The sequence below is a fragment of the Marmota flaviventris genome, chromosome 10, assembly GCF_047511675.1.
Source record: "Marmota flaviventris isolate mMarFla1 chromosome 10, mMarFla1.hap1, whole genome shotgun sequence".
NCBI classification, from domain to species: domain Eukaryota; kingdom Metazoa; phylum Chordata; class Mammalia; order Rodentia; family Sciuridae; genus Marmota; species Marmota flaviventris.
This window is the reverse complement of record NC_092507.1, coordinates 17,907,766-17,935,631: the sequence shown is the minus strand read 5'-3', so window position 1 is coordinate 17,935,631 and position 27,866 is coordinate 17,907,766. Positions and strand designations below refer to the sequence as shown.

The window sequence follows — 27,866 nt, the reverse complement described above, 5'->3', positions numbered from 1 at the left end:
ATGATCAACACTGTAAGACTATTTTTAAATTTGTAAAAATGGGACTGCAAACAGGGTGCTACGGCTCCATGTGTGGTACCCAAGCCGAGTGCAATCTGGGGCGCTAACCTTGCTGGGGTGGGGAAGCCATGTTCCTAGTTGTCACTGTTTAAAACGGTCATCAGCGTCACATCTTGGGGGCTAATCCTTTAACCTGCCATTTGGAGTATCACTCAACATTTCAAACCCGTGAAACCGCGGCGCCTCCATCCCACCCGCAGCGAAGGGCAGCCCGGGTCCCTTGCAGCCTCCCGCCCTGGGGCCACAGCGCCCCCTGGAGGCGACGGCCAGAGCTGCGGCGGAGGCTCGCGCCGGCCTCACAGCGCACAGTCGAAGGCCTGGGGCTCCTTCTGCGCCGCGCTGGGGGGCTCCGGGCGCCGGGTCTGGGTGATTCTCTGCTTCGGGAGCTTTGGTTCCTCCTCCTCAGTTTCGCTCTCACAGACGTGCACCACCACGCTCGGTGTGGACTCGGTCCCCGCGTGCAGTTCGTACTTCTCCCCTGTGGAGGCAAGAAGGGCCCCAAGGCGTCACCTCCAGCAGGAAGAACCGCAGGTCCCTTGGAACATCTTGTGCTATTAGCATTTCTATTATTGATAATTTCAAAAAATCATTAAATCCTATGTTAGAGTACTTTATCTGGCTTTGGTGTTACAGATTCCATGACGTAAGGCTCTTATACACAATGGTGTCCCGGGCCTGAGGTCTTGCAAATTAGCATGTAGATGCCCCCGACTGTGGCATGAATAATACCAAGAATCTGCTGCACTTCATGATGGCTTCAGCGTCCCCCAGAGACGCTGGTAAGGCTCCAGGCAGCACCGGCAATCTATTCTAGGACCTCAGAAGTCAAAAAGGTGGGTGTCTTAAGAATTCCCAGCCTCTCCTCTAATCAAGCCCCTACAAGAGGTGAGACGCTGTCCTGGGTGGACAAGTAGCACGAAATCTGTGTCTGTGTTACTTTAAAGGGATAAGACAGGTGGGGAGAAATCAGGGAAGCAAGGTCAAAATGAAAGCTCAGAGAACAATTTGGAAGGGATGATATAACACGACAACCAATTCCTTGAGATACAAGGTAGTTGTCATCTATCTGGTACATGACGGGGCCAGTGAGAGAAGGCAGCTAATTCCAGTCCTAGAATTTGTAACAGTGAGGATATTAAGCCGGGCTGGTGGTGCAGCCCTGTAATCTCAGTGGTTCAGGAGGTTGGGGCAGGAGGATCATGAGTTCAAAGCCAGCCTCAGCAATTTATGGAGACCCTGTCTTTAAATACAATTAAAAAGGTGGTTTGGGGGGGAGAGCTACAGATGTGGTTCGGTGGTTAGGCACCCCTGAGTTCAATCCCTGGCACCATACACACACACACACACACACACACACACATCAGAACTATTGAGTGTTATGCACTGTAAATTGATCCCTGAAATCACAGTGAACATGAGGATCATCTCTATAGAGGAAAGCAAGGAAGGCTCAGAAAACTGAGGCTTCGGAACTCGCTCAGGATCTCGGAGCTCGAAAACACACAGCAGGAATCTGAACCCAGGCTGATGTGATGGTGTCTGCCATTGTCATTGTGTGCCCCTGGGTGGCCAGAACACACCAGGCTGAATGTGGCCTTCCATACGAAAGTGTCTTGGGACAAAAACGGGAAAAATCAAGGTTCGTTACCTGGCCCCAGTTTGGACACGGCGCAGAGCAGGTCGTAGTTGATCACGGGCATGGCGTCCTCGCTCTGTTTCCACCCCACGGGGGGCGACGCGGGAGGGGAGATGAGGAACTGTTTGGCAGGCTGAGGTGGCAGTAAGTAGGCTTTGTCCCGGGCCTCGCTGGACATCTGCACCTGCAGGAAGGGAGAGACTCACAGCCACTCTGTGGACGGGGCGGTTTTTCTTCGTTGCCATCATGACACGTACTGTCACACTGTCTGAGAGAAAATGTGAAACCTCCCCTGAGCGTCTTCCAGCCCCAGGAAGGTGGGGTGGGTGCCGTTGGGCTCATTGTGCGGGGCCACATACATCTGGTGCTCATTGAGGAGAATGAATGAATGAATGACCAAGGAAAGGCAGAGCAGGAACCACTTCCCAAAGGTGAGGTGAGCTACGGTGTGGCCTGCTCTCAGGGGGCGCTACTGGGAGACGGGGAGCCGCGGAAGTGGGGACCAATGGCAGTCTTCAGCCAGTGCCTTGAAGGGGACAGGGGACCCCCGCCTCTTCCTTTGCTGCTTCTTCTGCTTTCTGGCCACGAGGTGAGTGACTTTGTTCCCCCTGAGCTCTGGCCACGAGGCGCTGCCCTCACCACAGGCCCCAAAGCCAGGGGCCAGTGATCACCAAAACCTCCCAACTATGAGCCAAACCACCCCCTGCTCTTTACAGGTCAGTTATCTCGACTGATGCGACCCCCTTGTTAGAAGACAGGTAACTGTGCCATCTGATTTCACCTTCCCTTTCAAAAGACGACTGGGAAATGTCTACCCAGCTTTCATTCAGGTGTTCATTTGGAAAGCAAGATGGCAAACCTCTTTCGCTTTATATTTAGAAGTAAAAGAGCGGGAGGCAGGGGATACTTATTATTATTTTGGACGATAAAACAATATATTTCATTCATGAGATCTAATGCTTTTTTTTTTTCATTGATTCCTTTGAGAAAAAACTGGTTTATTAAAGAGCCACACCCACGCAGGATCAGAGAATGAGAGCCCTTGCCCGGGGATCACTACCAGCTCAGCCTTTCCACAGGGTTCTGCGCCCCCTGCTGGCCATCCCTCGGATTGGCAGTTTTTTTTCCAAGAGGCTCCTCAGACGAATCAAAACTCAAAAAGTGATTTGAGAGACTGTTCTCTCACATCTCAGGAGGACTTCGCATCCTAAGTGCCAGATACACAGGGAAAAAATTAACTCACTAACCACAGGGTCCCAGGGCTTAACCCTCGCGGAGCCCTCATTGAACAAAGCTGCCAGAAAAATGAATTCCTACCATTTCAGCAACACAAAGGTTAGGAGGATAAGTATATTCAGAAGGTAAATCAGATCGTGTACCTATAAAACAAAGGGAAGTTTACATTATTTGCTGGCTGGGATGGTTTGTTTCAAAAACCTCTGATTTGATGAGACAGCAGAGGAGGAGGTGAGAGTTCCCGTGGGTGGAGAGATTCAGAGAGCAGGTCCGCCACGCTGAGACGTACCTGTGCGAAATACAGCTTCAGCTTCTTCCCGTTGAAGTCTGTTTCATGGAGTTCGATCCGAGCTCTTGCTGCTGCTTCAGGTTTGCTGAAATTTATTCTGACTCTTCTAAAGCTTTTAAATAACTGAAAGGTAACCTGGTCATCGTAGAGAGTGAAAAGTGCTTCAAATCTCTCCTGTAAATTGAGGAACAGCAGGGTCCAGAGAAGTGGGGGGGGAGAAGAAGCAGATTTTAAGGCTATGTTCCAAGTGCGCACAATATATTGCAAGGAAGCCACTTTCCATTTAATGAAATGAAACTTAAATGATTAAACAGAAATACTGGGGTAAAACTCATTATCTTTTCATCAAAAAAAAAGCATAATTCTCCTGCAGGCACCTAAGATTCAAGATCCTCAAATTCATATGCTAAATTCTGCAATTTATACTTAGTTTAAATAAAATGGACCTTATTAAATACTGTGTAGGTTTGAATGCTATACATATAAGGTATAAATATGCTACCAACATGTCTAATTATAGAACAAGAACATTGCTACTGTTTTGAAGTGGCCAGCGCCTGAGTTGTTTACTTCCTCATCATATTCCGGTCCTCCCCCCTAACCGTTTCTGGAATTTTGTGGATATTCCCGTGCTTTCTTTTCATAGTTGCACAATGGTTATCTGTGTCCTTAAAAATGGAATCACACTGGGGCTGGGGTTGTGGCTCTATGGTAGAGTGCTCAGCTAGCACGCATGAGGCACTGGGTTTGATCCTTGGCACCACATAAAAATAAAGGTTATTGTGTCTAACTACAATTAAAACAAAATTTTAAAAAATGGAACCACACTGTACATATCCTACAACTTGTGCTTTTGCTTCCTCATTGCTCTGTTCCCGTGTTCTTTTTCAGTGCTGTCTAGTATTCTGTGGTAGAGCCATACCACAGTGTATCCGTTCCAACACTGTTGTGATTTGGATGCCTCCAGTTTTTTTTTTTTCCCTACTACAGTGCTGCTGTGAACATTCCTGTACAAAGATATTGCTACCCACATGTATGAGATTCTCTACTGGTACACATGGCACTCTGGGCCTTGGGTTGACACATCTTTACTAGATAATGCTGGATAGTTTTCCAACATGTTCGTACCCATTTCTCCTCTAAGAGCGGGTATGTGTTCCGCTTGTTCTGTACCCACCTACCTTTGACAGTTAAACTACCAGACTTTATCCACTAGAGGTATGGACAGGAAATGGACTCTAACTTTGACAATGACTCATATTTCCTTGAATAATAAACAAGGCTTAGGCTCATTTCACATTTATTGATTATTTGGGTTCTTCTTCCTCTCCTTCCTCCTCCTCCTTTTTGGCACTCTGCCCCTGAACTACCTCCCCGGTCCTCACATCACTGCGTGAGACAGGGTCTATGTTGATGAGGCCAGCCTCGAACCTGTGGCCCTCGGCAGCCTCAGCCCCCTGCGGCATGGCCCCACCTGTGACGGCTAATTACTGGACAAGAACAGGTTACATCCTGTTCATGTCTTTTGCTCGATTTTCTATTGGGTCATCTTTTTTTATTGAGTCGAAGTTCAATAGAGATACGGATTCTTTGTCAATTATATGGGCCACAAGTATCTGTGGTTCTTTCCCCCTTTTTAGAAACAGAAATTTTAAATTTGAACACTTCTGAATTTATGAGGGTTTCCTTCTGTGCCTTTTGTGCCCTAATTCTCCCACTCCTGGAGACCATGACGATGTTTTCCTAGGCTGCCTTCTAAGGTCTGTGGTTCTGCCTTTCACATGTAGGTCCTTATTCAACATGATTATTAGTTAATCACATAAAGTTCTTCACATGTAAAGACTGACACCTGCCAACCACTGTCCTCCCCCCCCACCCCCGTAAATCAGGTTGCATATTCTACGAATGGAATGATACAGTATGTGCTCCTTTTGGGGGGCATGTGGCTTCTCTCACTAAGTGTCATTGCTCTGAGATTCAGCCAAGTGGTTGGGGTCTATTTTTGTTCCAATGCTGAGCAGAATTCCGCCAGACAGGTCCTCATCCACTCACGTGCTCACAGACACCTGGGTCGGCTCCAGGTTTGAACTGTTATGAGTAAAGCTGCCGTAAACGTCTGGGCATAAGGTTTTGTGTTTTGTTTTTATTTCTGTGGGACAAATACCTGGAGTGGAAGGGCTGAATGTATGTCGTATGGAATTTATTTCTCAGACACTACCAAACTGCTTTCTAGGGCGGCGGTATCCTTTCACTACGTCTGGATCTCCAATGTCTTAGAAGCAGCTTTAAAAGAAGGTCAATTTTAAGACAAACCCTATTTTTGTTACTATATGTCACTATATTGTTTTCATATATTAAAGTGAAATGAACTAATACATATCATAGACAAAGAATTTTAAGATAGCACATCTGTTATTAAATGAAAACACATGAAAAGTTTGTAACTATTATCACCTCTAAGGGTGTTCACTGTTCCCTTAGCACCCGTTTCAAGACTTGCTAATTTAAAAAAAAAACTGGAATGAAGATGCTGTGAAACCACATTACATTTAATTTTGGGGGGTGGGTACTGGGGATTGAACTCAGGGGCACTCGACCACTGAGCCACATCCCCAGCTCTCTTTTGTATTTTATTTAGAGACAGGGTCTCACCGAGTTGCTTAGCACCTCACCATTGCTGAGGCTGGCTTTGAACTTGCTCCTCCTGCCCCAGCCTCCTAAGCCGCTGGGATTCAGACGTGGGCCACTGGGCCCAGCACATTTCATTCTTGATAGTAGCTTATTTTAAATGTTTTAAACAGTAAGCAAATATTAAAATTTCCGTGAGTGATAGTTAAACATCGGTACTGAACACAGCAGAAAGGGAAATTAAGGCCGAAACTAATGAAGCATGGCTGGTGAAATATTGTCATTCTGTACATAAATTGTTTTCTTTGTCCAGGATAACAATAGGACTTTTTTTTTGTAATTAGGATTAAACCAGGAGACTTTACCCTAGCTACCCCCCAGTGCTTTCCTTCTGTCTCTTTTCTTGAGACAGGGCCTTGATAGACTGCCCAGCCGGGCCTCCAACTCGCAATCCTCCTTCCTAACCCTCCCAGAGTGGCTAGGATTACAGGCATGTGCCCTGCTACTATTTATTCCAAATACCTCCCAACGAGGGATTTTCCTGTGTCACAATGCCGGTATGACCCACACTATCTTGCAAAAAGTTACTTGTATCAATTTTTCTTCCTACTGCCTTCAAAACAATTTTTTTCTCATTCCAGAAACACACTGTAATTGAAAGCACCCTGCAGATGGTAGCGACGGATCATCCTGTCTCTGCCTGCTAAATCCCATTACCTGTGACTTAATCAAGAATTTTTAAAAATGGTGAGGCTGCGGCTCAGTGGTAGAGAACATGCTCAATACATAAGAGACCCTGGCCTCGGGTCCCCAGGGTGCATATGGCTTTACACACACACACACACACACACAATTATACACAAACGAAGTCATGCAACAGTTGATGAGTAAGTTTTTCTAGGTTTTGTGTTTGCTCCCTTTCATATTCATTTTCTCCTTTATGTAGCATAAATACGGTTTATGAAATATGTGAAATCTGCCTGTGAGGGAGGTCCCGCAGAAACTTGAACATTGTGTAAGAGGCAAAACTTGGCGGTTGTGTATCTCTTCTCTGAAATGCTTGGGAGCAGAAGTAGTTCAGGTTGGATATCTGCATAGACTTTACCAGTTAAAAATCCCTAATCCCCAAATCCCAAATCTGAAATGTGAAAGTCAAAACTTTTTCAGCACCAACACAATGTTCAGAAAGTTCTGGATTTTGGAACATTTGGGATTTGGGGGTTGGGGATGCTCAAGCCATATTAATTGAGGGAAAAGTAAAGGCCCTCAGTAGGTGGCCTCCCTGAGGCTGCCCCTGACGTCACAGAAGGGATTTAGAAGCCTGGGGACAGAAGAGAGGATGGGATCTGGGAAAGTGAAACGAATCCGACGGGCGGTGACCGTTGCAGTTAGCAGCTCAAACACCAAATTATGATTTTTCTTCTTAGAACGGTTTCTGCAGTAACTCACTTTCATAAGTTTCTGAATTTCCTGATATGAAATTAGCATCACCTGCCATAAGGGAATGGTGGCACGTTTCCTCCAGAAATTTCATCCTTCAAAATATTAAAAAATGTATCTCATCCTTCAGATACAATAATGGGGACCCCAACATCAAACGTCCTCAGCCACGCTCCTCCAGGGGCCACCAGCGCGCCCCTCAGGCAGCAGAGGTCAGCAGGGCCACCGCACCTGCAGCCTCACACCAGACCCCGGCCGCTCAGGCCGCAGAACAGAGGCTGCCTCGGAGTCCCCTGCGGCACCTGAGCAGCCAACAGTACACTGAAGACCATGTCCCCAAATGCCAAGGAACGACGCGTGGCCAACTTCTCCAGGACTCAAGAAGAGCCCAGGGGAGCCGGGCGACGGGACCCCACAGGCAGTGGTGTGGCCAGGGCCTCCCGGGAGGTGGGCCAGGGCAGGTCTTCTGGACCCTTCCCCGCTGCCCTATGCGGACACAGGACACAGCGGTGCGTCTGTCCATCTCACCAGGGAGCGACTGTGGAAACGACCGTGCTGCACCCCTCTGCCCGGCCTGGAGGCAGCTAGAACCCTCCCTCCTCAACACTAAGCCAGCAGGAGGAAGGACTTCCCTGGTGGGAAGCGGAGCTGCCGCCCACTCGACAGTGAAGTCATTTCTGGTCCCTGAGGCAGGATACCACCACATCCTGTGTGATACATTTCTACAGGGGACAGGGACTGCAGGCTCCTCAATGTCATGGGCAAGGCCTCCATTTCTGCCTGGTGACAGGCAAAGCATCTACTGTACTCTGAAGGTCTGGGTCTCTCCAAAATTCCTGTTGAAATCTAACCCCCAATGTGGCAGTAGTAAGAGGTGACTAGGTCAGGAGCAGGTCCCCTTATAAATGGGATTAACATTTGTATCAAAGAGGCTTGAGGACCACCACTGGGGACACAAAGAAGGTGCCATCCATGAGGAATGGCCCTCATCAAACACCAAACCTGCTAGAGCCTTGATTTAGGACTTCTCAGCCTCTAGAACTGTAAACAATACCTGTTTGTTGTTATAAACTACCCAGCCTCAGGTGTTTTGTGATAGCAGCCCAAACTAAGACACTGCCTTTTGTTTCTTCTCAATCATTACTGCTCACTAAAACAACCAGAGGAAAGAACTTGACTGGCCAGAAAATGGCACATGTACAGCTGAGCATGGTGAATTGAAAACTTTGGTAATCTGAGCCCTTACAGAATTCTGGGATCTGAATTCAAAAGTGACAGAGGGGAGAACATATAAAAAAATTAAAAACCTTCTATAACCTTATTTATTTATGCTGCTTCAACATTTTTCCAGATCAGAAAGAAGCATGTAAATGAATCAAATTTCAAGAATACACAAAATACTACCTATTTGTATTCTGATGCTTAATCTATTTGTAAATACTCTGCCTACTGAACACAAATCTTTAAAGGGCTATGCTTCCCTCTCCCCCCAGATCTGTCATCTCTACACCACATGCAACAAAAAAGGTCACCATGATAGATCTTTTTCCTTTTTTAAAATTTTTGTTTTGCAGTGCTCGGAACTGAGCCCAGGGTCTCGTGCATGCCAGGCTAGCACTCTGCCAATGAGCCACACCCCAGCCCAGAAAGTCACTTCATGGCCTGGCTCAGGGTGGGGTGGCGATGAGAGAAATCCTTGATTGGAGTGCTGGTCAGAGGGAGAGTCTGCCACAGTTCACCACATTGGACACTTTCGCCAAGTTAATAACCAATGCACACAGGAAAACAAAAGGAGGCAGGAAGGGGAGGCTACAGCTGCAGAGACAGAGGAGGCTCGTGGGCCTCGGCCTCATGGAACACAGCCGGTGGGACCAGAGCCTGCTTCCTGAGTGCCTGTCCCCAAGCTGGCTGTGAGCATAGGAAGGTGGCTCTGGCCACAACACATCCTTAGATATTAGTAGTCATTCTGCGTGCTAAAATTTCTTTCTTCTGTAGCTAAGTTGGAGAAGACCCATCAGCACAGAAGTTATTTTCAAGCATCATAGCCTCAAAACATCTAGAAAACGCACGCAAGGGGTGCGACGTATCCCCGCCCAGCACACCCAGGCCAGGTGCCCACATACCCAGGCCGGGCATTAAGAGCTAGGCTGATTAGGCAGCTGTCAGGTCTGTGCCAGGAGTCCTGCACGCACACGCCGTTTTCAAGGTACCAAGGCACTGTTCCCACGCAGTGGTACTTAAACCATGTGGCCCATCCATAAAAAACACTTTTATTTGGCCTTTCTGGAAAACACTTACTGGAGACACGTAATCTTCAGAACCGCAGGTCTGAGAATCCACAAGTGCGGCTTTTTTTTTTTTTTTTTTGCAATGCGAGGGATTAAACCCAGGGCTTTGCAGTGCTGGGAAAGCGAGATCCCGGCTTCTGACAGCTGGTTTTTGTTTTGGAGCCTGAAGGTTGTTTGGTTGTTTAGTTATAAAGCCCCACTTCGGCTCGCTGACCAGCTGGACTACTTTTGTCATTGCTGGGCATCTTGGAGGGGCAGGCAGGCATTTATCTAAAGTCTCAATTAGCCCACAAAACTCTTCTGGCTGGAACCTGCCCAGGCCCTTGAGCTCAAATGTACCATCTTAAGACATCACAGGTGAGAAAAGCACTCAGGTGAGTTTTCCTCACACATTGTCCAGGACCGGCCAGCTGTCTGGGTCCTGCAGACCGCTGCCACATATTCTCCAGGTTCAGATGCCCAGGTCAGCCAGAAGGGTCCATGTCGGCAGCACCGGGAAACCCACCACGCTGCTCAGCAGGATGCCCCGACCCTTACCCACCCCCCGCTTGTCCCGAGAAAGTCCAGGTTCTGCCTCAACCTCCTGCCCGGCCCGGGGCTGCGTCCTGCACACCCCCTCTGCTCCTGGGAGTGGAGTGCATGGCTCTGCCTCAGATGCTGGCCAGCCCCGTCAGAGACGACGACATCAACCCGATGACCTCTGTGATTTCGGTGACTGAGCACAGGCTTCATACCTAAGCCACCTCCTCTGAGCAGAGAGGATCCCTTCCTGAGAGCTGGCAGCCTCTGCCACCCGCCTTTGGTGTGGATAAAATACTCCTGTGTCCAGAAGAGACGGTCCATTGCTTCAGACATGAGGCCACAAAAAAAGGCCCTAGGAGGAGCCCACAGCCTGGACAGGTGACTCTGGGAAGGTGTGTGGTGTCCACAGCTTGTTATCCGCACGGCAACAGAACTCTGCCCTCCACTGTTGGGGGTCAGTTCCGGCTCTACTATACAGCTGTGTGACCTTGGGCAAGGGGATTTCCTTGGCTGTGCCTCCAAGTCCCCTGCCTGTTATGAGGATGATACCAACACCCACTTCCTGGGGCTGTTGTGAGGACAGTGAGTGACCACCCAGAGCCCTGAGAACAGCTCTTACCCAGACAGAGCCGTTCCTAACAGAAACAGGGAAGAGCTCTTGCAGGGGTCCACGGGCCCGTCCAGCCGCAGAGAAACTGTTCTGTACCACGGGGGTCCCCAGAAGGAGGCGAATGCCCAGGGGTGACACTAGATGAACTAGACAGCGGGCGGGAGTCGCTGATGTAGGACCAGAATGCGCCCCTCCTAACAGTCCCACCCACTGCTCGCCACCCCTCTGGGAGACCTGTCCCCCAGAAGGCTCGGGTACACTGGGTGACAAGGTACACCACCAGCAGTGACATCACTGGCCAACTTCCTAGGATCCTTCAGCCCTGTTCCTGTGGTCCTGAGCACCCTGAAGCAGAGGAGCCTGACCTGGGTGGAGGGGGCATGCGGCAGGCTGCGTTACAGTCAGACTCTGCACAGTGAGAAAAATGCCAGTCACTTCTGCGGCTTTTAACCTTATTAATTCCATCTTTTGGTTTTGTTTTTGTTTTCTGTTGGTTAAAGTGAGCGGCTCCCGATGGCCTTGATGGTGGCTTGCCGCCGGTGCCTCCCTTGCCGGGAGAGTGAACTTCCGCTCACCTAAAGCCCAGCCAGAGGCTGATGTAAAGTTATCAACGTAAGCAAGAAAAAGGAGCAGCAGCGAGCCGGGTCCTTCATCCAGGTGGGTCATACGGGTCCCCACGGCCGGCCTGGGCGCCCGGGGACTGGAGAGGACTGGAGACCCGCCTCTGGTCGTCTGCTTCTCTGTGGCCCCATCCGAGTCTCTCCGGAGGTCCCTCTACTCCCCCACCCATGGGCTAAGCCTGGCCCCGGGGAGAGTGAGGAACCCAGGTGGCCGTGTGCGGTGCCGACCCAGCGACACAGAATCTCACACTCCTGGCAGTGTTCTCTCTGCGCACACGGGAGGACGGATGGAGACCCATCTTTCCAAAGGCAGGTGAACTCGAAAGATCGTCAGAAACAAACATGGGAAAGAATTAAAGGAGGCGCATTGTTTTGTTTTTTGGAAAAAAATCTTCCCAACTCTTCCTGAAGATTTGTTCTGGAAGCTTTAAATGGGGCGACTCAATGGAGTGGACACATGCTGATGGGCAGTTTGGGGGTCACAGAGGGGATCCCAGCTAAGACGAGGGATCACTTGGAGGGTGGCCTGGCATGGGGTGTCGGAGCCCAGCAGGGTCGAGGACGGCATGTCCAAGGGAGGGCAGCCCGGCACAGGATGCGAGGGAGGGTGTCCAGGCAGAGGGGCCAGAGGACAGGCCGGAGCCCAGGCAGGGTGAGGGGGGGGCACACACAGGCAGGACCCTGTAGAGGGGGGGTCGGTGTAGGAGGTGGCCCAGGACACACAGGAAGGGGGTGTTGGCAGCGACACAGTGGGGGAGGTGACTGACCCAGTGAATATGAGACAATGGAAGCAAATTTCTTCTCTCAGAGAAAAGTGTCATAAATTTGAAAAGGGAGAAAAATGGAACATATCCCTCAGCATTTCCTGGAGTTGGGAGGACAAGGCTCCACATGGCATCTGTAAATATGTCTGTGCCTCTACATCTCCTAGCTGTGTCCAGCAAGAGACCTGGAACAGTGACCGTCCAAGAGAAGCGAGCACACCTGCCTCCACACCTTGATTTCTAAACACTTCACCGAAAGTCGTCAGTGAAGTGGCTGATCCCCGGGCGGGGGCAGGGAAGGCACAAATCGATCCCGAATATCAGGATGTGCTAAAAAGTAAAGAATTACCCAAAAAACAACGGGCACATGTCCAAAGACCCGGAGCCACCTCATGCAGGGCAAAGACAGGTCCTCCCACTTTTTTTTTTTTTTTCCCAGTACTGGGGATGGAACCCAGGAAGTTGTACCTACACTCCTCCACAGAGCTACCTCCTCACCCTTTTTACATTGAGACAAGGTCTCCCTGAGTTGCCCAAGCTGACCTTGAACTTGTAATCCTCTTGCCTTAGCCTCCCAAGTATCTGGGATGACACACGTGTGCCACTGCCTCCAGCTGGGGTTTTCTATTTCTTAAAAAAAAAAAAAAAAAAAACTTTGGGATTTTGATAGGTATCGAGAGGAATCTAAATTTTTTTTGGTTGTAATAGCTGAACCTCTGAATCGGTAGGTTCTGCATCTGCAGAATCAACCAACCATAGACTAAAAATATAGTCAGGCCTATGACAGTTGTGTTTATAAAAACATTTACAAACATCTTCATGATTCCCTCCACAATACAGTGTGACAACGACTTACACAGCCTTGCATTGATAAGTCATAAGGAATCTGGAGGTGATTTTAAGAACTCAGGAGGATGTGCGCAGGCTCTGCCTTTCAGGTAAGAACATCCACAGAGTTTGGGATCCATGGGGATCTTGGAACCCATTCCCTACAGACACCGAGGACGACCATATTGAGGTTTCATAGTTCTCAGTGAGCAAGTGAAAAAGGAGTTCTAAAACAAGCCATGATCGTGAGCCCGCTGGATATCCTTGACTAGGATTTCTTCTACCTTTCAATGTCTGAGATTCTCCAATATTTAATGTAGCCTTGAAGCTAACTAAATCTATTGAGCTCTCGGCCAGAAAAGCACAATAGATTCAATCAAACATTCATTTATTGAAACCTTTTGATATTTCAGGCTGTTATAAAACACATTTCACTGTAACAGGAACATTCTCCCTTGAGTTGCTCCTTCAATGAATCACTTTTCTCAAACGATTTTACTTCTGGGTGGAACACAGTGCTGGTCACCCAATAACGGATTTTAGTCTGAAACCCAGAGAATCGGCTCGTTTGACTAACTTCCAAATGCCACTTGGTTTTCTTATTTTTCTATTCTTCTTTATATAGAACAATTTAAATAGTGCACATGACTACACAGACACCAAAAGAATTTGGTCACTGTATCTGGGATCATAAATTTCAGATTAAGTCTCCAACTTACGACGTAACCTCCCTCTGCTCCTAATTCTGTCTCTTGGTCACAGCACGGCATGGTTATTCACCAACAGCCAGTGCATCCCACAAACACTTACGGGTGTTACTCTGCCCTGGGAGCTCAACCAGATGCTGAGTGTCCCTGATCAAGCAGAGATGTCTTGAGGTACCCCATTAAAATGAGAAAAACGCTCAAATAAAATGGCCTGTGGAGAGCAGGTCAGTGGAAGTCATTCTTTATCCACAGAGACTCTCTTCCAGTTCCATTTACTGAATCCATGCAGACACCCTGACCTAAGGCTCACCTTGTAAGAATGTATATTATATTCTGAAAACTCATCATGCTCCAATCAGAAGCAAGTCCAATTTTTAATTCTTTTAAGAAAGGGAAAAACACAACAAAGAAGAAATGCCATCGCGCTGGGAAAAACCCAAACCCAAGAAAAAAGAAACACTAACCCGCAGCCGTCCTGACGGAGCTGCTGATTCACTGGCACCTGGACAGTGCAGCCACCCTGCTGCCGGGGAAATAAGAATGTTTATGGTTTATTTTCTTTGGGTTAATAGTTCTCCCCTCATGTGCATTCTGTTTTTAAGAAACAATGATGAAAACAGAGCCCAAATCCAGCAAATTTACCTTTATATGGTAACAGCACCCGTGTTATTTGGTCTAGTGCACTTGGAAGGATGTGCAAGCTGGTTTCAATGATAAGATGGCCATAAAGACAAAAATCTTTTCAAGTCAGGAAAAAAGTTCTTTCAAAAATAAAGTGTTTAATTGCAATCAGGATGGATTTGTCTGAAATCCATCAGAAGCGTCCACTCCTGAGTTCTGCACGTGTGTGGATCACCTGCATAAACAGGTGATTCCAGAGCCGGGCCTGTAATCCCAGCTACTGGGGCGCACACCTGTAATCCCAGCTACTGGGGAGGCTGAGGCAGGAGGAACCCAAGGTCCAGGCCAGCCTCAGCCACTTAGTGAGACCCTGCCTTAAAATCATAAAAAGGGCTGGGGATGTAGCTCAGGGTAGAGCCCTTGAGCAGCAGGTGTGAGGCCCTGGGTTAAATCTCCAGCACTGCAAACAAAACACTCGTGATTCCAGGAGAAAAATAAAGCCAAATAGGACACTGATATTGTAACCATTTGATTTTGCCCACATTTTATGTCTAATTGATGATCTTTCTGTGTGTGTATGCATGTGTGTGTATTTTACAATTTCAGACATTACTGATAAAATGATTGTCTAAAAGTCACCATGACTAGGAATTATCTACAAGGTGAAGTCTGCTAAATTGCTGCTGCTACTAGAACTTCCGCTGAGACAATTTTTGGTATGAATTTGGGTTAGATACAACCCCCAGGTTATTTAAAAAATGAAAACCAACAAGGACTCACCCCGTTGGCAAGTTAAAAACTCCTTAGGTTGTGGTTAGAAAAGGTTGAAACAGGCTTAAGATTGTGAGGTTTCTTGGGCTGGGGTTGTGGCTCAGAGGTAGAGCGCTCGCCTAGCATGCATGAGGCACTGGGTTCCATCCTCAGCACCATATAAAAATGAAATAAAGATATTGTGTCCACCTAAAACTAAAAAATAAATATTAAAAAAAAAGATTGTGAGGTTTCTTGCAAGAATTCTTGTGAGTATAAATTTGGGATAAACTGGTTTGAAGAACTTCTCAGATACCAAAGTTTTTGCAAGTTCAAGTTCCTCGTGTGAAACAGGGTAGTATTCGCATATAAGCCACAGCCCCCCATCTACTTTGAATCCTCTCTAGATTACTTAAAATTCCTAACACAATGCAAATGCTATGTAAATAGCTGTCACAGAGCACTGCTTAGGGGCGGTGACAAGGAAAAAGGTCTGCACATCACACATTCATGGGAGCCATTGGGGGGACTATTTTCAATCACTCACAGAGTGACACGAAGGGCTGGAGGTCATACATGTGGTTTCTCACATCAAACAGCAAGATTTACTTGTTTATAATATAAAAATTTTAGAGCTCTTAAAAAGTATGAGAAAACTAGGAAAGACAATTTCAAAATTTCCAAATTGTGACTGAACCCAGGGCATGCCTGCAATCCCAGAGGCTCGGGAGGCTGAGGCAGGAGGATCATGAGTTCAAACCAGTCTCAGAAATTTAGCGAGGCCCTCAGCAACTCAGTGAGACCCGGTCTCTAATAAAATACCAAAAAGGGCTGTGGCTGTGGCTTGGTGGGTAAGTGCCCCTGGGTTCAATCCTGGTACAAAAAAAGGAAACAGCATTTATAAATTAAAATGACCCCCAAAGACACAAAATTCAGGATGGTGACCCCCCCCCCTTGCTCCACCACAGGGAGGGGTGTCATCTGTAGGCAGGTTTACTTGGAGAACCTGTCTCCTCCTACCACTCCACCTCCACTGTCAGCTGACCTTCCCGCACAGCTTGGATGGCCGTTCCTCTGCTGGGAGCCTGCAGGGAACACACCCGTGGGAAGGCAAGCTCCTGCACTGACCCACACTCGGCACTATGGCGCCACCAGCGCAACTTCTGCCAACCACACAGGATGGCCTTCTGCTTCCTAGCGTGGCCCAACCTCCTGACGCAGCTCTCTTGCTCATTCTGTTCCCTCTGGCCCCAATTCCCTTCTTTTCCAGTTAAAATCAACGCCACAGCTCCTCACTGATGTCACCTCCTCTGGAGATCTTGGATTTCACTTGGTGTGATCCTGTCTCCTTGGAGACCTCAGAACACTGGCAAGCACTTCCCAGAGTGTTAGCATTCCACCTTACATCACCATGGATGGCCATCCCTGGGACGCGGAAGGGTCGTGCTCTAACTGCGAACAACTGGCACGGTGCCTCATGCATTGTAGGGCTCAGGTGTGGACTGAGTTAAACTGACTAGTTCCACTCCAGGAAGACAGTAGTTTGAGTGCACAGACATAAAGAAGGGGCAGTGAGGTATTTTTCAGAAGAAGATCAGAACATGAGAAACACGGAACATCGGCAGAGATCCATTACTTCTGTGGGATTAAGACCTACGGCTTATTTAGTGAGGTGTTATGGTGCAACTTGCAAGGCTGAGGCAGGAGGATCCTAAGTTTGAGGCCAGTCTCAGTAAATTAGAGACACCCTGTCTCAATTAAAAAAAGGGGGGTAGGGTGGGGTGGGGCTGTGGCTCAGTGGTAAAGCACCTCTGAGTGTAATCCCCAGTACAAAAGATTAAAAAAAAAAAAAGACCTATGGGCTTTTGAGGTTATGATGGAAAAATACACACACACTCCCACATATAACCTCTTTCCAGGTAAATAATAAATGAACTAAAGGAGAGTAATTTTTAAAGAAACAAACTGAGGCCAGGCGTGGTGGTACACACCTGTAATCCCAGCGCTCAGGAGGCTGAGGCAGGAGGATCACAAGTTCAAAGCCAGCCTCAGCAATGGTGAGGCCCTAATCAACTCAGTGAGATCCTGTCTCTAAATAAAACATCAAAAAAATAAGTATGGGGACGTGGCTCAATGCCCCTGAGTTCAATCCCCAGTACCCCCCACCAAAAAAAACCAAAACTGAATCATTTTTCCCCATATGAGTCGTCAAAAGTAATAACAAAAAAAATGTTTAACAATGATGCTACAATGAAATCCTAAATAGTCCTAATTGGCTGTATGTAACTAGCCCCAGGAAAAAGTGGAATTCCTTCTTTTATGAGTACTCCCCTGGAATAGGAAGATGAAAATCTTGAGCTTTTCCTTAATTACAGTCTCCAAAAAAGAAAGAATAAACGAATGAGTAGATTGAATAAGACTTATTTGAAGTCCACAAAAGCTAGTGCTTCTCACAATATTTGGGGGAAGGGACTGGTTTTTAAATATTTCCTATCTATCTGGTGCAACCTGTACTCTTTTATAATACAACACGAAGGCCTAAAGTCTGACATGCTTTCTGTTGAATTTGTCTCAGATCAATAACATGTGCTTCCCCCAAACCCATGTTCTCCAGGCCAGAAGTTCAGGGTGGGTAGGATGCTGCCTACCTTCTGCTCCTGGACTTCAAACACGGCTTCATGGACACTGCAAGCAAAAAGTGAGGTAGGCAGGTCACTTAGATCCATCATCTCTTCCAAGTCATCTTCATTTTCACCAAAAACCATCTCTTCCTCCTCTTCCTGGTCACTGCTACAGAGGTCTGATTGGCTGTCATTCCAAGATTTCATAGTGTCCCTTAGCATCATCCCCTAAAAGCAGGTCTTTTCTGTTTTTCAAGTTCTTAGGATATCAATAGGGCACCTACAGGTAAAAAAGAAGAAAACAACACCGAGGTAAAACTCTGAATGCCACCTAAGGTTCCAATCAATTGGCCTCAAGACAGCAGTTCATCAGGTGCAGCCATTCTATCCGGGAAAGAGCCATCAGCCTTCAAACCAACGTCCGCCAGCCCTCACAGGTGAATTCTATGTGTACTGATTTGATTTGCTTAGCATGTTTCACAGGGCAATGACAGATCTGGAAAAAACCAAGAGTTTTCCCATGACATTGGGAAAAGAAGGATCATATCAACATGTTCCCTGGCTGACAAGCAGCGGGAAGAAAAAAAATGTGAACGAGCACTGCCTGCACATATTTGTTTTGTATTTTAGCTCTAAAACATTGAAAGAGGCACAGCAGAATCAAACCCACGCAAGCCGCTCGCCATCTGTGCCCTGAAGTACTGTCTGATGCGCTGCTTCGCCTTAACGGGGTTGTTTTTTGAGGTATTCTCTCAAGACCTCAGTTACTCAGAACCAAAAGTCCTCTATGAAGTCAGTCTTTGTAAATATGTCTTGGAAATACTTACGGTGGCAAAGTTTAACATAAAAGACAATCGAAAAGACGTCCTTTTTCTGAACTTTTATTAAACATCAAGAATTTAAGTTAAAGACCTGGAGCCAACAGGGTCCCTCTGTTAAACACCAGAACGGAAGCTGTGCTGTACGTGTGTGTTACATAGGTCCCCCCAACACCCCCTATTCCAAGATCAGCATACCACTTAAGAATGAGTGCCTGAGGCCCAGGAACACTAAGTGATCATGGGTAAGGCCACCTCAACAGCTCCTGAGATTTTTCTCTTTTATTTGCAGAATGATCATCAAAGGATAAAATAGGGGTTTTCCCCCTTTATTCTGATATTAATCAAGGCTAATTCTAAAAAGTAAAATCTTCACTCATTCTCTGCTGCTTGGTACTGGGGGACACTCGATGAATGGGACATGGTTCTTATCCTCATGGAGCCCCGGGCCCAAGCAAGAATGTCCCCTCCTGGGTGCCAGTCATCCTCAGGGCTCCTCCTACAGCACCCCGTCCCCTGACCTGTCTGCTCAAGCCCTCCTCCTCCTCCTCCTCAGCAGACGCAGGTGCTCAACATCCCCACCTCCGGACTCTCTCTCCCCCTTCTACCTGGCTGCCCTTCGCCTTTCCTACCAACTTCCTGGAAAGAGCCGTCCATATTTGCCTCCTTCACTCCCTCGCCACCTGTCGCGCCCCAGTTCGGTGCGGCTGGGCGTCCGCCACTATCTTTTAGCTCCCACTGTCCTCATGACGGACAGCAGCAAGTTCTAAGAGGACGAGGATTTCAGGTCTCAGCTGTGTCTGCCGCACACGACCTCGCTGCCCACCCTGTCCACTCTCAGAGCTCCTCAGGCCCACCGTCTGCTCCTCACCCACCGCCTCCGCACTGGCCCCGCCTCCGCCCTTCACACCTGACCTGCGCGGGCCCCGCCCACTCCCCCTGCTGCTCCTCCTCCTCGTCTTCCCGGGTGGTCTGACCACCGTCGAGCTTCACCCACCAGCCTTCTCAGCCGAGTTTCCCTGTGGTCCGCCGGGTGCCCCGGCGCTCTCTCTCATTTCACCTGACTCTTGAGCCAGGAAGGACAGCACCATGCCTCTTTCTTCCCAAATGAACGATGGCTTTCCTGCCCATTTCCTTCCATTATGCCACACCCGTCTGTGCTCTTCTCCTTGACCAACCCCCTCTCTCAGGCATGTGCAGGCAGGGCCCTGCCCTTGTTCCAAGGGCTCCTTGCTGCTATTTGATTCCTCTGGCCCCAAGTCTCCTCTTCAGCTGATGTGTCCTCCTATTCTCATTGAGACCCTTCTCTATGGCCTTCATTTAGGTAGAGGATATTTCCCATTTCCCCTCTCCGTGTTCGTCACACCTCCTCTGAGCTCCTTTCTCTCAAATATTCCATATTTTCATGTTGGAGAGTCGGGATCATGCAGTGGTCATAGACTGACCAAGGCTGTGGGAGAAGCAAGGGCAGAATCTTGCTTGCCCACCAGGGGACAGAGGTGAACAGGGTAGAAAAAGGTGTAAGAGACTCTGAGCTGCTCCTCGGCCCCTCTTGCCTATATGCACTGGAAACTTCCAAATGTCTGTGCCCAGACTCAGGCCCTTCTCCTGAGTTCTAGGCTGGTATGTTTGGCTTTCCACTGAACAGATATCTATCTGGGAAGCTCGCAGGTCCTACAATTGTTTTGCACTTATTCCTTTAATTAGATTATGGCGCCAGAAATCTCCAGTCTCAGGGAGCCCCAGGAGAGTGGTGGGAAACGCTATCACACTGTGGTTTCCTTATCATCTTTAAGGCCAAGATGTCACGTACAGTCCCTCACGTCTCTGTTCTATATTATGATTATTTATTTGCAAACCACCCCTGCCTACAGACTGTGAGTGCCTTTGAATCCTCAGCCCTGGCATGGTTTGCAGCCCACCGTGGCTTAACAAGGACTCCTCAATAGGAGCAGAGAGCACCACAACGAGGACCCCACGGGCACGTCAGCACAGACAAAGGGAAATTTAATTCTGCATGGGATTAGACACAGGCTCTCAGAGGAGGCTGTGGTGAGACTTTCAGGTTGAACAGAGCTTCCGCAGGAAAAGAACCGGGTGTGTTCCGCTCCACGCCAACAATGCGTGAGTGCAGCCAGGGAGACAAAAAGATGAGCACGCACACAGGTCACATGCTCTCCAGTGGGTGCGGTGCACGGGGTGGAGGGGGTGGCGGGAGACAAAGCCAGACAGGCAGGTGTGAGCTGGGCTACAGAGCTCGACACAAAAGCAGTCCCATCAGCACACCATGGCCATGACAAAACCAACCCAATTTAACTTCCAGTGACACTGTTTTTATCTGCTCCTCTCCCAACCCATTATGAAGAGGCAAAGAAAATACCATGTCTAGATTTTTAAGAGGGTGATAAGTTGTGGGGGGGTTCTGGATGGAGAGATTTTGAGAAAGTGAGCTCATTTTCTGTGTGTGTGGTATCAGGGAGCAAGCCCCCGCCCTGTGCCTGCTAAGCACACTCTACCACTGAGCTCCCCCAGCCCCCAGCCTATGTTTGATAAGACTTTTTTGTTTGTTTCAAGTTCCCTCCTCCAACCTTAAAAAGAAGAAATAGAGCACAGGAAACAATCCTTCACCTAACATGAAAACACACACACAAATCTTAGAATGATATACCTTCATTTCCTGTTTTCTACCTTCAATTTTGAGTTAACTTTGTTCTTTTGCTTAGAACTTCAAACAGAAGTTATAAGAATTGTACAAGGAACTCCTGAATATCCTGTACCCAGAGTTACCAATTTTGCCCATTTGCCTTATCATTCTTTGTCTCTATTTAAAAAAAAATTTTTTTTCATGTATTTTGGTCATATATTACAGATTGAACCCAGGGTACTCTACCACTGAGCTACATCCCCAGTCCTTTTAATTTTTGAGACAGGTTTTCACTAAGTTGTTTATGTTGGCCTTGAACTTGTGATCTTCCTGCCTTAGCCTCCTGAGTTACTGGGATTAAAGGTGTGTGCCACCACGCCCAGCTTTTTCTCTATTTTTATACACATGCTCTGAACCATTGAAAATAAGATGAAGTATATACCCTTTTCCTCCCAAGTGACTTCAAGGTATAAGAACAAGATCGTTCTCTTATATAACCTAAAGTATTAAAAACATCAATATGATCCTATCTAATTAACAATCCATATTCATTTTTTTTTTTTTTTAAGTACTGGGGATTGAATTTATGGGCACTCAACCACTGAACCTTATCCCCAGCCCTATTTTGTATTTTATTTAGAGACAGGGTCTCACTGAGTTGCTCAGCAACTTGATTTTGCTCAGGTTGGCTTTGAACTTGTGATCCTTCTGCCTCAACCTCCCAAGCGACTGGGATTACAGGTGTGAGCCACTGGGCCCAGCTCATATTCAAATTTTGTCAGTTATCCCAACATTGTCCCTTCAAAGTTTTTAGGTTACTATTAATGTATTTGTATTTATACCAAAACATTTCAGTAATATTTATAGTATTGCTACATTTTGTTTACTCACAAATTCTAACATACTTAAAAAGGACAGACTACTAAGAAGCCACAGTAACTATAAGACAAGTCTGAGCAGTCCTTAAGTATATCCCAGAAAGATTCAGGCTCCATAATCAGCCTTCCTAGGATTGGATTCTGGCTCCTTAAGTACTCTATGTTAGATGAACTCTTTTGCTTATTTCTTCAACTATAAAATGGAGATAGTAATCCTCACCCAGTAAGAATAATTAAGGAGAGAATAATTAAGGAGATAATAATAATTAAGTAAGGAGAATTAAATGAGAGAATACATGCTCATATCCAGAATAATATTTTGCATATAGTCTATGCTCACTAATTAATTAACATAAGCATGATCTGAGTTAATGCACTGTTGGGCTGAAAGGACCCCAACAGTATCTGAACCACTGGTGGAACTGATATTCAAATCATGAAAAAAACAAAAAGAAGAAAAACACATATCTCCAAATGATCTAATTCCAAACACCAAAAATAAATTAAAAACAAATAAAGCAACAAAAATAAAACTAAGTTTGTATCACCAAGAAAACTGTTTACTAGTAGACTTATCAACAATGTGAGCTCCTTAACTACCAGTGGAGATAGTAATCTGATTCCAGAATGAAAACATTTGAAGATTTAAAAAACAGAGCTAGGGAAAAGGCCACAGTGCCTTTTTAGGGGCCTTACAGAATTTTAGGTCACCATACAACGCATACAATATCAGAGACATTATCATTCAGATTTTGGTTCTCTTGCTAAAGACAAACCAGGAGGGTTTTTTCAACATTGTCAACCATTACATAATTTTCTGACATCAGAAAATTACATGTGAAAAAGACAGTAATATGGAGGGAGGTCATTTAAGGTAACTCAGCTGCTGTTTAAAAGGTAAACTATGTTTCACTAGGACAAAGAAAAAAACGCAGAAGCCCATTGGTTCTTTGAGGCTGTTACTGGAGTTTCTGCCAACTCTGCCCGACTGTACTGCAAGACCATGCTCTCCCTCCGTTCACTAACCCAGGGAAATCTAGACCCACCCAGCAGAAATGCTGAACCCACATCCTCCTGCTTCTGTAAGCAAAGGTCTGAGCTAATCAGGGTTTAGCATCATCTCCAGCGCAACTGTAGCTGGGGCTGGCTTCTGGCAAATTGTTTCTTCATGGAAACATCAAATGAGTGGAAAAACTCCAAGGAGCAGGACCATCTGCTGCACTATGACAGGCCCTGTGACAAAAGTAATCCATCAAAGCAAAATGTCACGCACACGGAGTTGATCTTGCATTTTCTGCTCTGATAAGAAAAAGGTAAATTCCCCTTGGGGCTTTTGAACAAATAATTTTTTGAAAATAATATGCTTCCAATTTGGGGAACATTTTAATACCTTAGCCAGATGCACTTTTTAATGTTTTGGGTATGTTCAAAATGCTACAACAGTCCTGGAAGCAAATGTGTACCTCATTTGAATTTATAATTTAAATTTTTAAAAGGCCACTCAGGACTGACAATGTGGAGGTTCTGAATGTCTATCCCGAAGCCTCTATCTTCTCATTTACCGCTTACAGGTAAAATGTTACCATTTTCAGTAGCTGAGATTAAAAAAAAAAAATTGGTGCAATAGTAAAGCAAGTGAAAATTATGGGCTGGGGATATAACTCAGCATTAGAGTACTTTCCTACCACTTGAGAGTCTCCATCCCCAGCACTGCAAAAGGAAAAAAAAAAAAAAAGTGAAAATTAGATTTTTATATTTTGTGTGTGTTCATGACCTATGCTGTTTTTGCTGCTAATTTAGCATTGGTCCTGTTACAATTGAGGTTCCTGCTGCCCCCAGAAATAGTAGTATCTGTTAGCATGAGAGAGAAAACAGAAATAAACAACAAATATAAACTGTCGAGAATATAATAACAGGCCTTAAAGAATAATTTAAGTACAGCCATGAAAGTCTCATGTTATTTGTTTTGCTGTATATAATTTACTTCTGCTCAATATAATCTCTACCTTCCAGGTACAAAGTGGAGATCCCTGACCAGCCTCTACCTTCCATGGTATCTGGGGCAGGGGCCCAAGAAGCAAACACCACTGATTGCCCGGGCTGCCATTATTTCACAAGCTTCAGCTGAACACATTTCTAAGTCACATTACTCTTCACCAAGGTTTGGTTTTTCTTTAGACCAACAACTCCTATAACATCAGACAGAATCTCATTTCTTACCCTAATGTTCACGTTTTAAAGCTTTACAAGTGTTACATTTCAACAGCAGGAAAAATCCTATTTCCCATAAAAGCACAGAAATCTCTACCCAAGGAAACCATTTGCCAGTGAAATGAAATGTAAAGCTGATGATATGGGTAATGGTACTCTGAGTTTCCCAGCTTTTTTTCAGTCTTCCTGCATCCAAAGTCCATTTCTAGAATAAACTACATAAACTCTCCAGCAAAAGAATGAATTTGTGCGATGCATAAACATCTAGACCCCGAGTCTTCATAGTATGTTTTTACAGTTTAATATATTGAACCAGAGCTAATGAGATAGTCTTAAGGTATTTTAAGTAGTACATCAGAGACATCTATTAAATGCAGACTTCCATGCAAAATTCAAACAATCTGCTGTGCTGGGTAGCTTTCAATGAGGGAAATCGAGTATTCTTGGCTTTGAGCCCTATACCAAAACATCTCTTTAATCCTAGAGTGTATCTCAAACACTGTGAACTGCTCCCTACTCTAGAATCCTAATCTCTAAAGGAGATGATCAGATTTTGCACGGAAGCTGGAACGAAGCGACCTGGAACAGGTCACTATTGATTGCTCTACCTGTGCAGGGAGCGGATGGGGCAGGTAACAGGTTGCAAGAAGTCACGAATAAATGCATTCGGCGGTTATCCACGCACCGCGGGGAAGGGGCCCTGGAGGAACAGGGGGGCTTCCACCTTCTGGCCTGGGTTTACCAACTGCACCTCTCCTCCCTCCAGGGGAAGAGCGGGCCTGCCAGCTTTTCGAAAAGTCAGTTTGTGGGAGAAAACTGCAGGTGGAAGGGAGAAAAATTGGTGGTGGTGGTGGTGGTGATGGGGGGGGGGGGCGGGGACAACCAGGAACACCCCCCCACCACCGCCAGAAAAGACCCTGGGCGCGAGAGGGCTGGACGGGGGTCCTGACCGCAGCGCCTGGGGGGGGGGGCCCAGCTCACGGGAGCCCACCCCTCCCAGGCGCCTCCGACGGCCGCTGTTTTCACTTTTAGGGGCCCCGCGCCCCGGCCCGGGCTGCACACCTGCTGGGAGAGGCCCTGCGCCGGCCTCGCGGGGAAGGGGACACTCACCTGCGCGCTCACCGCTGCAGGAGGCAGGACCGAGGCCGGGGCCGCCCGACGGGGCTGCGGGGACCAGGACGCGGCGACTAGCTCGGCCGGGGGCGCACAGACGCCGGGGCCGGGGGGAGGGCAGAGCCGGAGCCGCCGCCACGCCCTCGACGCGGGGAAGCGGCCTCCTCGGCGGGGACGCGGGCGGCGCCTGGGGCCGAGCGCCGCGCGCGCTCCCGGGCCGCGCCCCCTCCTCCTCCCGGGGGGCGGGGGCTCTCCGTGCGCGCACCCGCCCGCGGCTCCCGCCGCTCGCTCCCAGCGCCGGGCCTCGGGCCCTCGCTCCGGAGTGGGGCGCTAAGTGTCCCCGAAAACAGGACCTTTGACGACCTTACCGTCTTCCGCTGTGACCAGCGAGTTTCCCTGTCTCCCGCCGGCCCCTACGACAGTCACAAGGGCCGTTTATAGGAATATTATTCCCGTTTACTCCGCGCCAGTTACTGTGCACCCTGCAGAGCGCCCCGCACCTTCACCTCGTGTAACCTCCCGTAACCAGCCAACCGGATATTACCGTCCCCGCTTTACAGACAGGAGGGGCTCCCAGGTGCTTAATTGCCCGAGGAGCAGAGACTAGGCGGTGGCCGAACTGTAGAGGGCACCAGGTGTGTGATTAGGTCCCCGGGACTCAACCCTGGCGCGGCGCCCCCTCCTCTTCCTCCTCGTGCTCCCGCCCCTCCCCCTTTCCTTTCCCTCCCTCCTCTTAACTGCTCTTTGCTCTAAACCTTATTACTACATTAATAACATTTACATCTTTAATGCTCTTTTTTGTTGTTGTTGTTTACAAAGCCTTTTTGCGCACAGTCGTGCTTGTCCCCGAAGCACTAGGAGACAGTGGGACCTAATGATGCCTGTCTTGCAGCTGGGAGGAGCCGGGGCCTAGGTTGTTCAGCGTCTTGTCCAGCCCGGGCTGCAGAATTGAGGCGACGCGGGCAGGCATTAGTGCTACAGTTTTACAAAGCAAAGAAGCCCAGTCTGGAGGGGAGCTGGTGTCTCTTCCTTTAGCTCACCGAGAAAGCAAGGGGTTTCGGGGGTTGCGAGCAGGAAAGGAACTTGTCTCAGCTCGGGTCTTCAAAGATACCCAGTAAGAAAAAAATCAGCTCTGATCACTCGCTTATGCCCCCTCAGAGGCCAGATAAAGCAAAGTGAAGTTCAAGATCAAGGTGTGTAGCATAGTCCAATTACTGTTACATTTAAAACAAGGGGTCGGTTGCTCCTGGGCACAGTCACACGTGTGTCCAATAGATGACCCCTACTTGCTTTCAGTGGTCTCTGCAGCTTCTGACCTGGGGCTCCTGCTCCATCTTGACTAACCAAGTTCTTCACTTTCATTTATTAACAAGTAATTATTGGAGAGTCTCTTTTGTAAAGATCACTCTAAGAACAGCAGTCATATTTCCTTCTCTACCTTTTTCTAAAACAGCAATTTCTGAAAAAATTGAGTTTTTAAGTCCAATGGTTTTGCACACCGGTGGTTCTATACCCCTGCTTAAGATCCACAATTCCCAGAAATGGTTTTGAGAGATCCTAAGTCAAAAGACCAGAGGGGCCTTGCTTAACTCAGTTTCCCTCCTGTGTTGGGCTGTGTGTTGGTGGTTGACTTGCAAGAATGAGGCCTATACAAATCTGCCCCTCAAGGAGCTCACAGATGGGAGAGACAGCAATTGTGATGTGGGTATATGTGTGTTTGTTAATAGAGACATTTGCAAAGCTCTGCAAAGGAGGAATGGGAGCAATTATACTTGCATAGGTCAGAAAAGGCTTTGAAGTTCAGAAGTTATCTAAGTAGGAATTTTGTAGGTAGAAAAGATGGGTAAGAATATTGCATAGAAATAACTACCTAGAGGCATATAGGATTCTTAGGTTGGTCTTTCTGGTGAGGATTATCAAGTATTATTCAAGATTCTCTTTTTTTGCATGCAGTACAAACTAGGTTAAGCAACAAATGGAATCCATCAACTTGCATAATAGAAGTGTTTAGTGCTTTAGACATGGCTGGATCCAGGTGCTTAAACTTTGACATCAGTATTAATCTTCTCCCCACTTCATGACTCTGCTTTCCTTTGTGTTGATTTTTCACGCTCAAGCTATCTTTCCCCATGAGTGGCAGAATGCTTGCAAATTTGAATCATATTCTTACCAGCAGAGTTTATTTTCCCCATGTAGAATAGAACACAAAACAGGCAAAGGAAAAATCTAGAAACCACCATGGTAGGCAAAGGAAGAGTTGCCATCTTGTACCAGCCAACTAGGTTGTGAGCAACTCGAGACCCAGGGGAGGAGAATGGAATCTTCCACACCCTCTTCTTTCCCGTTGCTGGTGGCCAGGTGACGGTCACACAGTGTGTAACAAATGCTTGTTATGAATGAACTGGACACCGGAGCACATTTCTAATACTCCCTCCCTCCCTCCCCGCATCACCGTGAGGCTTGACCTACAGGAAAAGAGAGAGTGAAAGCGATCCCTTGGCTCCATCCACTGAAACCCCTGCCAAGGCTGATAAGCATTTTGCAGTCCTGGAAAACTCAAGAAGCCTCGGTCAGATGATGCT

At 47.3% G+C, this 27,866-nt stretch overlaps 1 protein-coding gene across 2 annotated transcripts; it reads right to left on the bottom strand.

Annotated features, from left to right (window-relative positions):
• Positions 1-260: 260 nt before the first annotated feature.
• On the bottom strand, positions 261-25,895 carry Rcan3 (RCAN family member 3). 2 transcript variants are annotated; one of them, XM_027937710.3, is made up of 5 exons: positions 25,653-25,895; positions 17,648-17,900; positions 3,222-3,395; positions 1,709-1,880; positions 261-538 (listed from the first exon to the last, which is right to left on the bottom strand). In XM_027937710.3, the coding sequence occupies exons 2-5, from the start codon at positions 17,843-17,845 to the stop codon at positions 357-359; spliced, it is 726 nt and encodes a 241-aa protein (XP_027793511.1). In that variant the 5' UTR covers positions 17,846-17,900; positions 25,653-25,895; the 3' UTR covers positions 261-356. The 2 variants fall into 2 exon arrangements, with proteins under 2 accessions (XP_027793511.1, XP_027793510.1); XM_027937709.2 differs by lacking the exon at positions 25,653-25,895 and adding an exon at positions 25,282-25,440.
• Positions 25,896-27,866: the final 1,971 nt, after the last annotated feature.